This window comes from Oncorhynchus clarkii, chromosome 24 (genome assembly GCF_045791955.1).
Source record: "Oncorhynchus clarkii lewisi isolate Uvic-CL-2024 chromosome 24, UVic_Ocla_1.0, whole genome shotgun sequence".
NCBI classification, from domain to species: domain Eukaryota; kingdom Metazoa; phylum Chordata; class Actinopteri; order Salmoniformes; family Salmonidae; genus Oncorhynchus; species Oncorhynchus clarkii.
Window position 1 is genome coordinate 1,945,399 of NC_092170.1, and position 13,503 is coordinate 1,958,901.

Below are 13,503 nucleotides of genomic sequence, written 5' to 3' on the forward strand. Positions count from 1 at the left end.
AAACGTCATTTAAGGTGCTCTAAAGCTTTTTAATATAATTCTTTATATAATTTATCTTTGCCTCATATTACAGTTTCTTCTTTTTGTGCAGCCAGACTTATTGCATTAAGTTGGTCTTATACCCGTGCATTAACACTGTAATTACTCTAGTAACATTGTATTGACACATTGTTACATAGTAACTTCAGTAATTGCATTGTATTGGAGTTCAACTGTTATTCTCAAAGGGGAATAGCATATATGTAGCCCTTATGTTTGTTTGTACCGGTATGTAAAGAAAAATACTTCTAGAGAGAAATGGGCACTTACCCTGTGGTTTAGGGACGTTAACAAATTTTATTCAAATGTTATACATAAAACTTTTGTTTGTTCATTCTTTTGTTCATTCTTTTTTTTATTTAGCCAAACAAAAAAATCATATATTTTTTTAAATATTAATTCTTATTTACAATTTAAAACAGTACAGTAAATAATAACAACATTATCAATAATAAAAATGTTATAAAACATAAACTTTCCATTTGAAAATTTGTGAGCTGGGAATTCCAGAATGTTAGGATACAAAGTAGCTATTGGGAGTTGCTGTACATTCAAACAGGAACTAGAGGTGTGTTCAATCAAATAAGAATTAGGCTACATGTCAATCTGTTCAGCAGGACACCACGATGTGGAACATTCTGACAGAAATAAATGATGTGGAACAAACATGTCTCTCTGCCGTATAGAAGAAGTAATCATGTTGGCTGTATTCATGCTATTTCTATATGCAACATCAACAATGTTTGACTACTGAATGTGACCCTAATTTCCTTTATAGAATTCCTTGAACTGTCATTTTACAATACCTTTTGGAATTGCTAACCACACAGGTGGCAAACATTTGCGGCATAAAGATAACCAACAGAATATGGACAAATTATGATCGACATGGTTGTGGCCAGAATTACAACCAAACGTTTGCTCTGTTGAACGCACCTCGAGCTCATTAAGGTCACCATTTTCTAAAGGGATGGGGCTGGGGAGAGAAGGCGTGTGTTGTCTGTGTGTGTATGTGTACAGAGTAAGGAGATGAGACGGTCGGCAGGGGAGTGAAAACATGGATTGAGCCTTAAAAACAAAACAAAGTAACAGTACAGCAGCCTGGTCTACTGGACATCATCATCATCATCACCGGGACTGGACGCCATACAACTCCAGACTACCATGATCAAAGTCTACAGACTTCTGGACTTCCCCATCCAATTCCCTTTTTTCCAGGTCCCATAAAGTCACAGTTCCAGTCCCCCGCTCTCCTTCCTGTATAATTCCTGGCAGGAGGGAGAACGACGTCTGTCATCAGGAGCCATTTTGGAGAAACGTGTCCTCCTGGGCATTGGCAGATTCCAACATACCTACTGGCTGCTCAGAAGGCACTGTGTCGTTCTGTTCCTGGTGGTCTTGTGTGAGGGATCTTGGCATGGAGGAGAGACATGGATAGTAATTTCATGTTTCAAATCAAAACAAAAAGACATTTGATGAATGTTTGATGCGATCACACACGCAGGCACGCACACACAAATACACTGCTCAAAAAAATAAAGGGAACACTAAAATAACACATCCTAGATCTGAATGAATGAAATTCTTATTAAATACTTTTTTCTTTACATAGTTGAATGTGCTGACAACAAAATCAAACAAAAATTATCAATGGAAATCAAATGTATCAACCCATGGGGGTCTGGATTTGGAGTCACACTCAAAATTAAAGTGGAAAACCACACTACAGGCTGATCCAACTTTGATGTAATGTCCTTAAAACAAGTCAAAATGAGGCTCAGTAGTGTGTGTGGCCTCCACGTGCCTGTATGACCTCCCTACAACGCCTGGGCATGCTCCTGATGAGGTGGCGGATGGTTTCCTGAGGGATCTCCTCCCAGACCTGGACTAAAGCATTCGCCAACTACTGGACAGTCTGTGGTGTAACGTGGCGTTGGTGGATGGAGTGAGACATGAGGTCCCAGATGTGCTCAATTGGATTCAGGTCTGGGGAACGGGCGGGCCAGTCCATAGCATCAATGCCTTCCTCTTGTAGGAACTGAGAAGTGGTCTGTGGTCACCACCTGCAGAACCACTCCTTTATTGGGGGTGTCTTGCTAATTGGCTATAATTTCCACCTGTTGTCTATTCCATTTGCACAACAGCATGTGAAATGTATTGTTAATCAGTGTTGCTTCCTAAGTGGACAGTTTGATTTCACAGAAGTGTGATTGACTTAGAGTTACATTGTGTTGTTTAAGTGTTCCCTTTATTTTTTTGAGCAGTGTATATATGCTGAGAGGTTAGTATAATGCACAGCACAGTGCCACTTGCTCCAAAATGGTAAAGTGTGTGTGTGTGTGTGTGGGGAGGGGGGGGGTTGTGTGACATACCAGTCTTAGAAATGATAGTGAGGGAGATGTTAGAAAGAGAGGAGCAGAAACTGAATGAGAGGATGTGTCTATGCAGCTGAGATCCATTGAAAGAGATCAAATGAACAAAGAAAACAACACAAAGAGATGAGACCAAGAGACAAAACTCTGGTTAGTCCAGAAAAATATATGTGTAAAAATAAATAATGAAACAATGATATCAGAGCAAGTAATGATGGATTAAAAAGAGTGTACCACACGAAGGTGAACAAAAACATTGATAAGATGAGTGTGAAGGTTAGTACTGTAAGTAGCTAGGCTTGACACATGCAGCCCAATGGCCGCATATACCAAGCTTCTCAAAATAGGAGTTCTGATATAGGATATTTTTTTTAAAATTAACATCACAATGAATAAGATGACGGGGGCGGGGGGGGGGGGGGTAGCACTCCTGTTTTGAGACATTTGATGCATACACCCTCAGTTCTCTAAAGAAACAGCAGTTTCTATGTTTTCTGGGCGGTTCCACAGACCTGCTCGTTCATGACAGTGGAGAGCTCGGTGAGCATGTCCCTGTAGTGGGCCCTCATCTCCTCCTGGTACTCCAGCTGGTCCTCCTTGATCAGCCGCTCGTTGACGTCCAGCGCCTGGCCGCACGCCTCCGCAAACTGCCTGCAGGGCCAGACAGAGATTGTTAGGGCCAAGGGCCAAGAGTTTCCCTGTCCTGATCATGTGACCTGATCTGGAAAAACTCTGGGTTCTAGTTATCTTGACCTGAATTGACCCAGGTCTAGGTCAAGTGTGATCTAGGTCAAGTGTGAAGAATACCTGAAAATCTCCTTGAGCAGTTTGACTTGGTTGTCAGGGTATTTCTTGGCATTTTTCTCTTCCAGGAAGGCTCGGGCATAGGCCATGGGCCCTGCATTCACCTGTAAAGTAAGTTAATGGTTATTCACCTGCATCATTTTCAACAGACAGTACAGTATGAAGAAATTAGTATTGAGGGTAATGCTAATAATGCAAGAGGTTAATACTAGTGATGGGAGAGGCTAATGCTAAAGATGCGAAACGCTAATGATAATAGTGATGCTTGAGGCTAATGCTAATTCCGTGGTTGCCATGGCGCCATGAGGTCACTTAGGCAGAGAGCTCCTGTACATTTAGTATATAATTAATACATTTCCCTGCAAATCTTTTGTTTTAAGAATAAACAATTAATATACCAATTTTTTTAATTATTTATTTGACTAGGCAAGTCAGTTCTTATTTACAATGACGGCCTTCCGAGGAACAGTGCCTTGTTCAGGGGCAGAACCTTGTCAGCTCGGGGATTCGATCCAGCAACCTTTCAGTTACTGGCCCAACGCTCTAACCACTAGGCTACCTGCCACCCCAGAATCCACCACAGACTTTTAAAACTGAAGCTGGCAAGTAATTTGTTTGTTGTATTTAATGTCAGCTAGCTAGCTGGTAATTGTTTTGATTCGAAGGCCAGCCATGTGTCCGGAGGTTGAGGATGGCGAGAATCCCAAATGCAAGACGGCTGAGGTATACAATGATGAGGATCATATGAGGAGGACTAGGCTACTCCTGAAATATTATTGAAATGTGGTGTGCTTTCTGGCGCCATGTAACTGCCCCAAGTGGGTGCTTCATTTTGGTAGTCGTGAAGAACTTGCTAGCTACACCAACTACAGAGTCCATGAACTGCAGTGGCTGAGCTCAAACTTCATCCGAGTCTTACTATGGAGAAGCCACACAGACGGCAAGGATGACAAGACACCTTGATGACACCGTGCTGCCTGCCTGCCCCCGGACATGCCCCAGAGACTATCTTTGCTTGCTCTCCCCCTTTGACCACCTCCCTCCAATGACCACTCAAACCATTAATTTTCTGACCATCTCATGACCTTCCCTTTCATGACTGATGATCAAATTAAATAAAATTGTATTAGTCACATTCGCAGAATACAACATGTGTAGACCTTACCGTGAAATGCTTACCTACAAGCCCTTAACCAACAGTGCAGTTCAAGAAAGAGTTAAGAAAATATTTACCAAATAAACTAAAGTAAAAGAACTATAAAATGTAACACAATAAAATAACAATGACGAGGCTATATACAGGGGGTACCGGTACCGAGTCAATATGCGGGGGTACAGGTTAGTTGAAGTAATTTGTACATGTAGATAGGGGTGAACTATGCATAGATAATGAGTAGCAGCAGTGTAAAAAACAAATGTGTGTGTGGGGGTGTGTCAATGTGAATAATTTTATTCATTTTTCAGCAGTCTTATGGCTTGGGGTTAGAAGCTGTTAAGGTGCCTTTTAGTCCTAGATTTGGTTGTCTGGTACCGCTTGCCATGTGGGAGCAGAGAAACAAAACAGTCTATGACTTTGGTGACTGGAGACTTTGACAATTTTAAGGGCTTTCCTCTGACACCGCCTAGTATATAGGTCCTGGATGGCAGGAAGCTTGGCCCCAGTGACTGGGCAGTACGCACTATCCTCTGTAGTGTCTCATGGTCAGATGCCGAGCAATTACCATTCCAGGCAATGATGCAACTGGTCAGGATGCTCTCAATGGTGCAGCTGTAGAATTTTTTGAGGATCTGGGGACCAATGCCAAATCTTTTCAGTCTCCTGAGGGGGAAAAGGTGTTGCCGTGCCCTCTTCACGACTGTCTTGGTATGTTTGGACCATGTTAGTTCGTTGGTGATGTGGACATCAAGGAACTTGAAACTCTTGACCCGCTCCATTACAGCCCGACAATGTTAATGGAGCCTGTTTGGCCCGCCTTTTCCTGTAGTCAATGATCAGCTTCTTTGTCTTGCTCACATTGAGGGAGAGGTTGTTGTCCTGGCACCACACTGCCAGATCTCTGACCTCCTCCCTATAAGCTGTCTCATCGTTGTCGGTGATCAGATACTGTTGTGTCGTCAGCAAACTTAATGATGGTGTTGGAGTCGTGTTTGGCGACGCAATCGTTGGTGAACAGGGACTACAGGAGGGGACTAAATACACACCCCTGAGGGGCCCCAGTGTTGAGGATCAGCGTGAGAGATGTGTTGTTGCCTACCCTTACCACCTAGGGCCGGCCCATCAGGAAGTCCAGGATCCAGTTGCCGAGGGAGGTGTTTAGTCCCAGGGTCCTTAGCTTAGTGATGAGCTTTGTGAGCACTATGGCGTTGAACACTGAGCTGTAGTCAAAGAACAGCATTCTGACATAGGTGTTCCTTTTGTCCAGGTGGGAATGGGCAGTGTGGAGTGTGATTGAGATTGTGTCATCTGGGGATCTGTTGGGGCGGTATGCGAATTAAAGTGGGTCTAGGGTATCCGAGAGGATGCTGTTGATGTGCGCTATGACCAGCCTTTCAAAGCACTTCATGGCTGCCGACATGAGTGCTACGGGGCGGTAATCATTTAGGCAGGTTACCGTCACTTCCTTGGGCACAGGGTCTGCTTGAAACATGTAGCTATTACAGACTCGGTCAGGGAGAGGTTGAAAATGTCAGCGAAGACACTTGCCAGTTGGTCCGCAAATGCTTTGAGTACACTTCCTGGTAATCAGTCTGGCCCCGCGGCTTTGTGAATGTTGACATGTTTAAAGCTCTTGCTAACATCGGGTACCGAGAGTGTTATCACACAGTCGGCCAGAACAGCTGGTGCTCTCATGCATGCTTCAGTGTTGCTTGCCTCGAAGGCATTTACAGTTGAAGTCGGAAGTTTACATGCACTTAGGTGGTAGTCACTAAAAGTCGTTTTTCAACCACTCCAAACTTTTTGTTAACAAACTATAGTTTTGACAAGTCGGTTAGGACTACTTTGTGCATGACACAAGTCATTTTTCCAACAATTGTTTACAGACAGAATATTTCACGTATAATTAACTTATAGTTCACAATTCCAGTGGGTCAGAAGTTTACACACACTAAGTTGACTGTGCCTTTAAACTGCTTGGAAAATCCCAGAAAATTATGTTAAGGCTTAGAAACTTCTGATAGGCTAATTGACATCATTTGAGTCAATTGAATGTGCACCTATGGATGTATTTCAAGGCCTACCTTCACACTCAGTGCCTCTTTTTACTGACCATCACGGGAAAATCTAAAGAAATCAGCCAAGACCTCAGAAAAACAATTGTAGACCTCCACAAGTCTGGGAACAAGGAGGAAAATGATGTGTATATATTGAAGCAACATCTCAAGACATCAGTCAGGAAGTTAAAGCTTGGTCGCAAATGGGTCTTCCAAATGGACAATGACCCCAAGCATACTTCCAAAGTTGTGGCAAAATGGCTTCAGGACAACAAAGTCAAGGTATTGGAGTGGCCATCACAAACGCCTGACCTCAATCCTATAGAAAATGTGTGGGCAGAACTGAAAGAGCGTGTGCGTGCAAGGAGGCCTACAAACCTGACTAAGTTACATCAGCTCTGTCAGGAGGAATGGGCCAAAAATTCACCCAACTTATTGTTGGAAGCTTGTGGAAGGCTACCCGAAACGTTTGACCCAAGTTAAACATTTTAAAGGCAATGCTACCAATGACTAATTGAGAGTATGTAAACTTCTGACCCACTAGGAATGCGATGAAAGAAATAAAAGCTTAAATAAATCATTCTCTCTATTATTATTATTATAACATTTCACATTCTTAAAATAAAGTGGTGATCCTAACTGACCTAAAACAGGGAATTTTTACTCAAACTAAATGTCAGGAATTGTGAAAAACTGAGTTGAAATGTATTTGGCTAAGGTGTTTGTAACCTTCCCGACTTCAAATGTAGCTTGTCTGGCAGGTTTGCTTCATTGGGCAGCTAGCCTTTGTAGTCTGTAATAGTTTTCCAGCCCTTCCACATCCGATGAGCGTCAGAGCCGGTATAGTAGGATTCAATCTTAATTCTGTATTGACGCTTTGCTTGTTTGATGGTTCGTCTGAGGGGATAGCGGGATTTCTTATAAGAACTCAGATTAGTGTTCCGCTCCTTGAAAGTGTCAGCTCAAGCCTTTAGCTCGATGCGGATGTTACCTGTAATCCATGGCTTCTGGTTGGGAGATGTATGTACGGTCACTGTGGGGACGACGTCGTCGATGCACTTATTGATAAAGCCGATGACTGAGGTGGTATACACCTCAACATGTTGTTGTTGTTTTCTAAATTGCTTGTCTTTTTTGTGTTACTTTACAGCGCTTTGAGATTCTTTATGTAATTAATAGTGCTATAAAAGTTGAATAAATGTGTTAATATCATTAGAGGCTAATGCTAAAGATGCAAGAGGATAATTCAAAATAATCTAGAGGCTAATGCTAGTGATAGAGGGCTACATAGAGGAAGCATGAGATGATAGACAGTAAGTAGCTTGTGCTGCTTCACCATGATAGATAATCCAATATCGCTCTCTGTTACTGCAACAGCGTGTTAAGATCAGCCTGCATAATGCTGTCACTCTGAGCTGAGCTGTTTTCACACATTTCACTGTATTTACAGGGGAATAGGGCTGGGAAAAGCCTGAGAAGAGGCAGGATTATGGAGAGCATGGGTCTCAGCATAGACTGTTTGGTAATAATATACCACGTGTGGATAAGTGCAAGCGTGTGTGTGTTCATGTTAGTGTGTGACCAGTGCCTTTGGCGCCGTTTCATGAGCAGTGCTTGGGTGTTGGGTGGGGGGTGGGGGGGTCAGGTTTATGGTGTGCTCAACATTGTAGCCTAGAGACCAACGCATCGTTCTTGCTGTAGTGAGAGAGAAGCATACCTGCAGCCTATCTATCACAGGACTAGAATAAGATTAACTTTTTATTATCTCTCTCCCTCGCTCTGCTCTGATAGACATGAGCCTGCAACTATTATCTCTCCAGCGTTGCACTTCATCGTCATCATCATCCTTATAGAATCATAGCTGCGGAAAGGGTACTGCAGCACCCCTGACATATTTCAATACATTTGCCAAAGTAATATAATTACTGCTGTCTGTTCAGAAATAAATGAAATAACTCAGACTACCACACCAGGAGTAGGCCTATAATGTAGCCACAGCCACATTTTTATTGCCTAGCTGTGGATTGTGTGTAGACCAATTACAATGCATAGCCTACAGTCCGGAATGTGTGTCAAATCTGTCAGTGAACAGGCATCTCCCAATATTTAAAATACAATTGTGGGAAAACATAGGTTGGAAAGCAAATGGCTCTTGTTGAAAAAAAGAAGCCTCTAATCTGTCTGCAGAGGCTAACAAAAAATGGAGAGATATGCTTTTGGCTCGAGCGCATAGGCCATGTCTGGTGAGCTGCGCATTATTGAGCGAGTCAGTGAAACTGGAAAGCCTTTTTCAGAGCTATAATTTCTTCCTCATATTGTACAATATGTGTGTCTCCACACACCTACTGTAGGCCTGGGGTGTTGATGGATTCAAGACAAGGTATTTTCTATTGATCTTATATTCTCAGTTGGTCAGTGTCAAAGTAGCCTGCCGTTTTAATCATATGTACGGTATTAAACAATGTTATGCTTAAGTCTCCAGTCATTATAAAATGCTTTTATAAAAGGCAATATTTTCCCCATGTGTGCAACTTCTGCAAGCACCTCTACTCTACTGCTCTACGCCACTATGCAAATGCAATGATATGCATGCAATGCTTTATTATAAAGGTGTGTTTTTTAATGCGTTCTTGTACCTCAGAGCCCCCACTGGACACCCCACTCTCACACACACTTTTTGCTTGGCACCTCCCAATTTACAAATGAAGCATACATTTGCATTTAGGAAAACAGCTAACTTCCTACACATTTTGCCATAGCGATTTCATAGCTGCCAATTTTGGGGGGTTTGGGGAGGTGGGGTGCATTCTACGCCAGGGTGTGTGTGTGTGTGTGTGTGTGTCAGCTCAGCTATGTCTGAACTCACTTATGTGTGTATGCATGTTGTTGTGTGTGTGTGTGTGTGTCTGTCTGTCAGTTGTGTCTGACTGTCAGCTCAACCCACTTGAGTGGTGGAGTGTATGTTTGTCTGTACACTATGTGCATGTCTTCTCAACTCAACCCTTCTGTGTGTCTCTCTACATCTTTCTCCTCCTCTACCCTTACCTTGACGCTGACGCTACCCTGTAGTTTGAGCTGCAGCCGGATCATGTCCACCTCTGCCATGGCACACAGCTGGTTGAGCTCCGACACTTTGCAGGACATCTCGTCGATGGCCACCTCGATGGGGTTCATCTCCGTGCTCTGCTGCTCCACCACCTGGATACGTTTTTTCAGGTAGGGGAAGGTGGAATTCGCTGGGTGGGGGGAAAGTAATATAAAAAAGGGGGAGTAGACACAGGGTATGAGGAACCAATTGGTTAATCCTTGTGGTCCTGGGTGGCTCAGGCATGAGTAGGGAGCCAGGACTGGGTTTGATACCTGCTGGGGCTACCCATATGAAAAAATGTATGCATGCACTACTGTAATAACTCGCTTTGGATAAAAGTGTCTGCTAGATGGGATATATTTTATTGTATTAAACCAGAACTGTTGGGTTTGTTTGGGAATTGTTGTCCGATCTTTCTTCCATTTTGAAGGGAAAACCATTGAACCTACACCATAACTTTACTGGTCAGAATAGGTCACCAATTACAGCACTGGTCAGTATACTAGTGATTCAGATAGTTACGGCTCAGTATTTACTGGTTACTCAGACACTTCCTAGTTAGTATAGCATACTACCATACAAGCTAATGGCTCAGTGGCTATTTCGGCCACACCCGTTTAAGACAGGTGTATAAAATCGAGCACACAGCCATTCAATCTCCAGAGACAAACATTGGCAGTAGAATGGCCCGTACTGAAGAGCTCAGTGACTTTCAATGTGGTACCATCATAGGATGCCACCTTTCCAACATGTCAGTTCATAACATTTCTGCTGCCTCGGTCAACGGTAAGTGTGGTTATTATGAAGTGGAAACGTCTAGGAGCAACAATGGCTCAGCCACGAAGTGGTAGGCCACACATGCTCACGGAGCGGGAACCCCGAGTGCTGATGCGCTTAGCATGTAAAAATGGTCTGTCCTCGGTTGCAACACTCACTACCGAGTTCCAAACTGCCACTGGAAGCAACATCAGCACAATAACTGTTCGCCAGGAGCTTCATGAAATGGCTTTCCATGTCTGAGCAGCCGCACACAAGCCTAAGATCACCATGCGCAATGCCAAGCGTTGGGTGGAGTGGTGTTAAGATCGCCGCCTTTGGACTCCGGAGCAGTGGAAACGCGTTCTCTGGAGTGATGCATCACGCTTCACCATTTGGCAGTCGGACAGACGAATCTGGGTTTGGCGGATGCCAGGAGAACGCCACCTGCCCCAATGCATAGTGCCAACTGTAAAGTTTGGTGGAGGAGGAATAATGGTCTGGGGTTGTTTTTCACGGTTCGGACTAGGCCCCTTAGTTCCAGTGAAGGGAAATCTTAATGCTACAGCATATAATGATTTTATAGACGATTCTGTGCTACCAACTTTCCCTTTCTGTTTCAGCATGACAATGACACAGTGCACAAAGTGAGGTCCATATAGAAATAGTTTGTTGAGATCTGTGTGGAAGAACTTGACTGGCCTGCAGAGAGTCCTGACCTCAACCCCATCGAACACCTTTGGGATGAATTGGAATGCTGAATGCGAGCCAGGCCTAATCACCCAATATCAGTGCCCCACCCCACTAATGCTCTTGTGGCTAAATGAATCCCCCCGCAGCAATGTTCCAACATCTAGTGGAAAGCCTTCCCAGAAGGGTGGAGGATGTTATAGCAGCAAGAGGGGGACTAATTCCATATTAATGCCCATGATTTTGGAATGAGAAGTCCGACGAACACGTGTCCACATACCTTTGGCCATGTAGTGTAAGTGACAGTAAATGTTGACAGTTCTTTGGATACAAATATTAGCTAAAATTATATTTTTAATAACTCACTGGTTAGTATGGTGCGTCTCTTGCACTGCTCCTCCACGTCGCCATGTTTCTTCCCCGACAGAGTGAAAGGCGTCTCGAACACGAAGCGATTGATGTTGTGATGTCGCTCGAAGTCAGTCTTCTTCTCCTGCTGCTCCTTGTTGTCAAAGTAGGGCACTACGTAGGTCACCTGGATGTAGGCGTACTTGGAGTCCAGGTCTTTAGGATTTACCTGGTGGGTTATATCAAACAGCACAATCAGTTCACAGTCTGGGTCGTATTCTTTAGTTCACTATGTAGAAAACCATGGCAAAACATTTTTGCAATGGAAAATGTTTCGCAAACAAAAACGAGAATTACTTATTGGACAAATTCAGGTAGTCTCTCCCCATTTTGGTCCGTTTTCCACCATTTGGTGTCTAACGACCCTGCTCTCTTAAAAGGATCAGTCTAACAAATTGTGTTGGTCTCTTTAGTCTTGTTGAGTCAGTCTCATAGTCAGTCTTGCGTAGTCAGTCAGCTGTATTCTTGCTCTACCTCGAAGCCTGGCATGCAAGGCTACTGCCTACTGGCTGTAATCGCTACCAAAGGTGCTTCAACAAAGTACTGAGTAAAGGGTCTGAATACTTATGTAAATGTGATATTTCAAATATTTATTTGTTATAAATTTCCCAAAAAATGATCTAATCCTGTTTTTGCTTTGTCATTATGGGGTATTGTCTGTAGATTGATGAGGGGGGAAAAACGATTTTAGAATAAGGCTGTAAAGTAAGAAAATGTGGAAAAAGTCAAGAGGTCTGAATACTTTCCGAATGCTCTGATATATGGTGAACGATGGAGTGTATATTTAGATTTTATTAGGATCTCCATTAGCCGACGCCAATAGAGACAGCTAGTCTTACTAGGCTCCGACACATAACGAAAAATACATTACAGACAAAATGTAAATACATTAACATGTAGTGTGTGTGTGTGTGTGTGTGTACAGTATGCATCTATCAGTTACACATACATGTCAGTACACACAGATGTCGTATCTTAATTTGATCATCCTGTTGTTGCAGAAATTTTCGTGCACCACTGAAAATGCAAATTTGCAGTGTATTTGAGGTTTAAAAGGCTTCTGAAGTTTGTCATTTCCACTTGAACATTTCAGACTGGATTTGCCCTAACGAAAAATGTATCAACCCCTACACATAAAAAAAATTGATAAAACACACAATAATTGACATCTCCTGTTGTTGCAGGATTGTTTTCCTGCTGTAGCGAATTGCCTCAAATTAAGACCATACATAGGTGTTGCTTTATTCGTTTTTTGGAAACAGGTTCTGGAGACTGTGAAAAGACCGCTGGTGGCATGTCTGGTGGGGTAAGTGTGTGTGTAAGTTGTGTGTGTAAGTTGAATATGCATATACTAAAAAGTAATATGCATATTATAAAAAGTAGTGATGAAGTCAGTCGTTCCTCAACTGTTAGCCAAGAGAGACTGGCATGCATAGTATTGATATTAGCCCTCTGATTTGAATGAAGAGCAAAACGTGCCATTCTGTTCGGTGCCAAGCTGCAGCTTAACTCGGTCCATCTTTGCAGGTCTTGACAAAATCATAATATATCATTTTTATTGTTTTTATTTCACAATGGTCATGCTACTCCGCCTATGGTTTACTCTGGACATTTATTTATCAATCACTGCTATAGTTATGATGTATATAGTGCTATTTCTATTGATTTTCTAATACCATTTTCAGTATTTTATTTCACTTGTCCTGCATGTTGGAGCTCAGCGCCTAACAATTTTACAGTAATCACACCTGTACATGTGACCTTTAAACACACAATAATCAAGATAAGATTCAACTAAAGCCGGCAGGACTTGTTTTGTAGAGCGTGGTGTCAAAAAAGCAAAGCCTCTCTTTACCACGGATAGAACTCTCCCCATCGTCACAACCATTGAATCTACCGCATATGTTTTGGCCATGATAATTTACAATCTAAGGTAACGCCAAGTAATTTAGTCTCCTCAACTTTGTACCAAATACAATGCTATTAGTTTTAGAGATGTTCAGGACCAGTTTATTACTGGTCACCTTTTTTTCTAAACTGACTGCAGCTCTTTGTTCAGGGTTGCAGTGACTTTACTCGCTGGGGTTGCTGATGTGTATATGTCTGGAAGAATTGAGATTTTTGAGTGTAATG

The 13,503-nt window shown here is 42.7% G+C and overlaps 1 protein-coding gene across 2 annotated transcripts in view; it reads right to left on the reverse strand.

Annotated features, from left to right (window-relative positions):
- Nucleotides 1-299: 299 nt before the first annotated feature.
- Nucleotides 300-13,503, reverse strand: part of LOC139382264 (dedicator of cytokinesis protein 10-like) — a 177,212-nt gene continuing 164,008 nt past the window's right edge. For both annotated transcript variants that reach the window (XM_071126130.1, XM_071126129.1), the window contains exons 52-56: nt 11,329-11,539; nt 9,474-9,664; nt 3,219-3,319; nt 2,924-3,062; nt 300-1,450 (exon numbers count right to left, since the gene is read on the reverse strand). In XM_071126130.1, the coding sequence (XP_070982231.1) occupies nt 1,403-1,450; nt 2,924-3,062; nt 3,219-3,319; nt 9,474-9,664; nt 11,329-11,539 (690 nt within the window). In that variant the 3' untranslated portion in view covers nt 300-1,402. The remainder of the gene's footprint in view (nt 1,451-2,923; nt 3,063-3,218; nt 3,320-9,473; nt 9,665-11,328; nt 11,540-13,503) is intronic.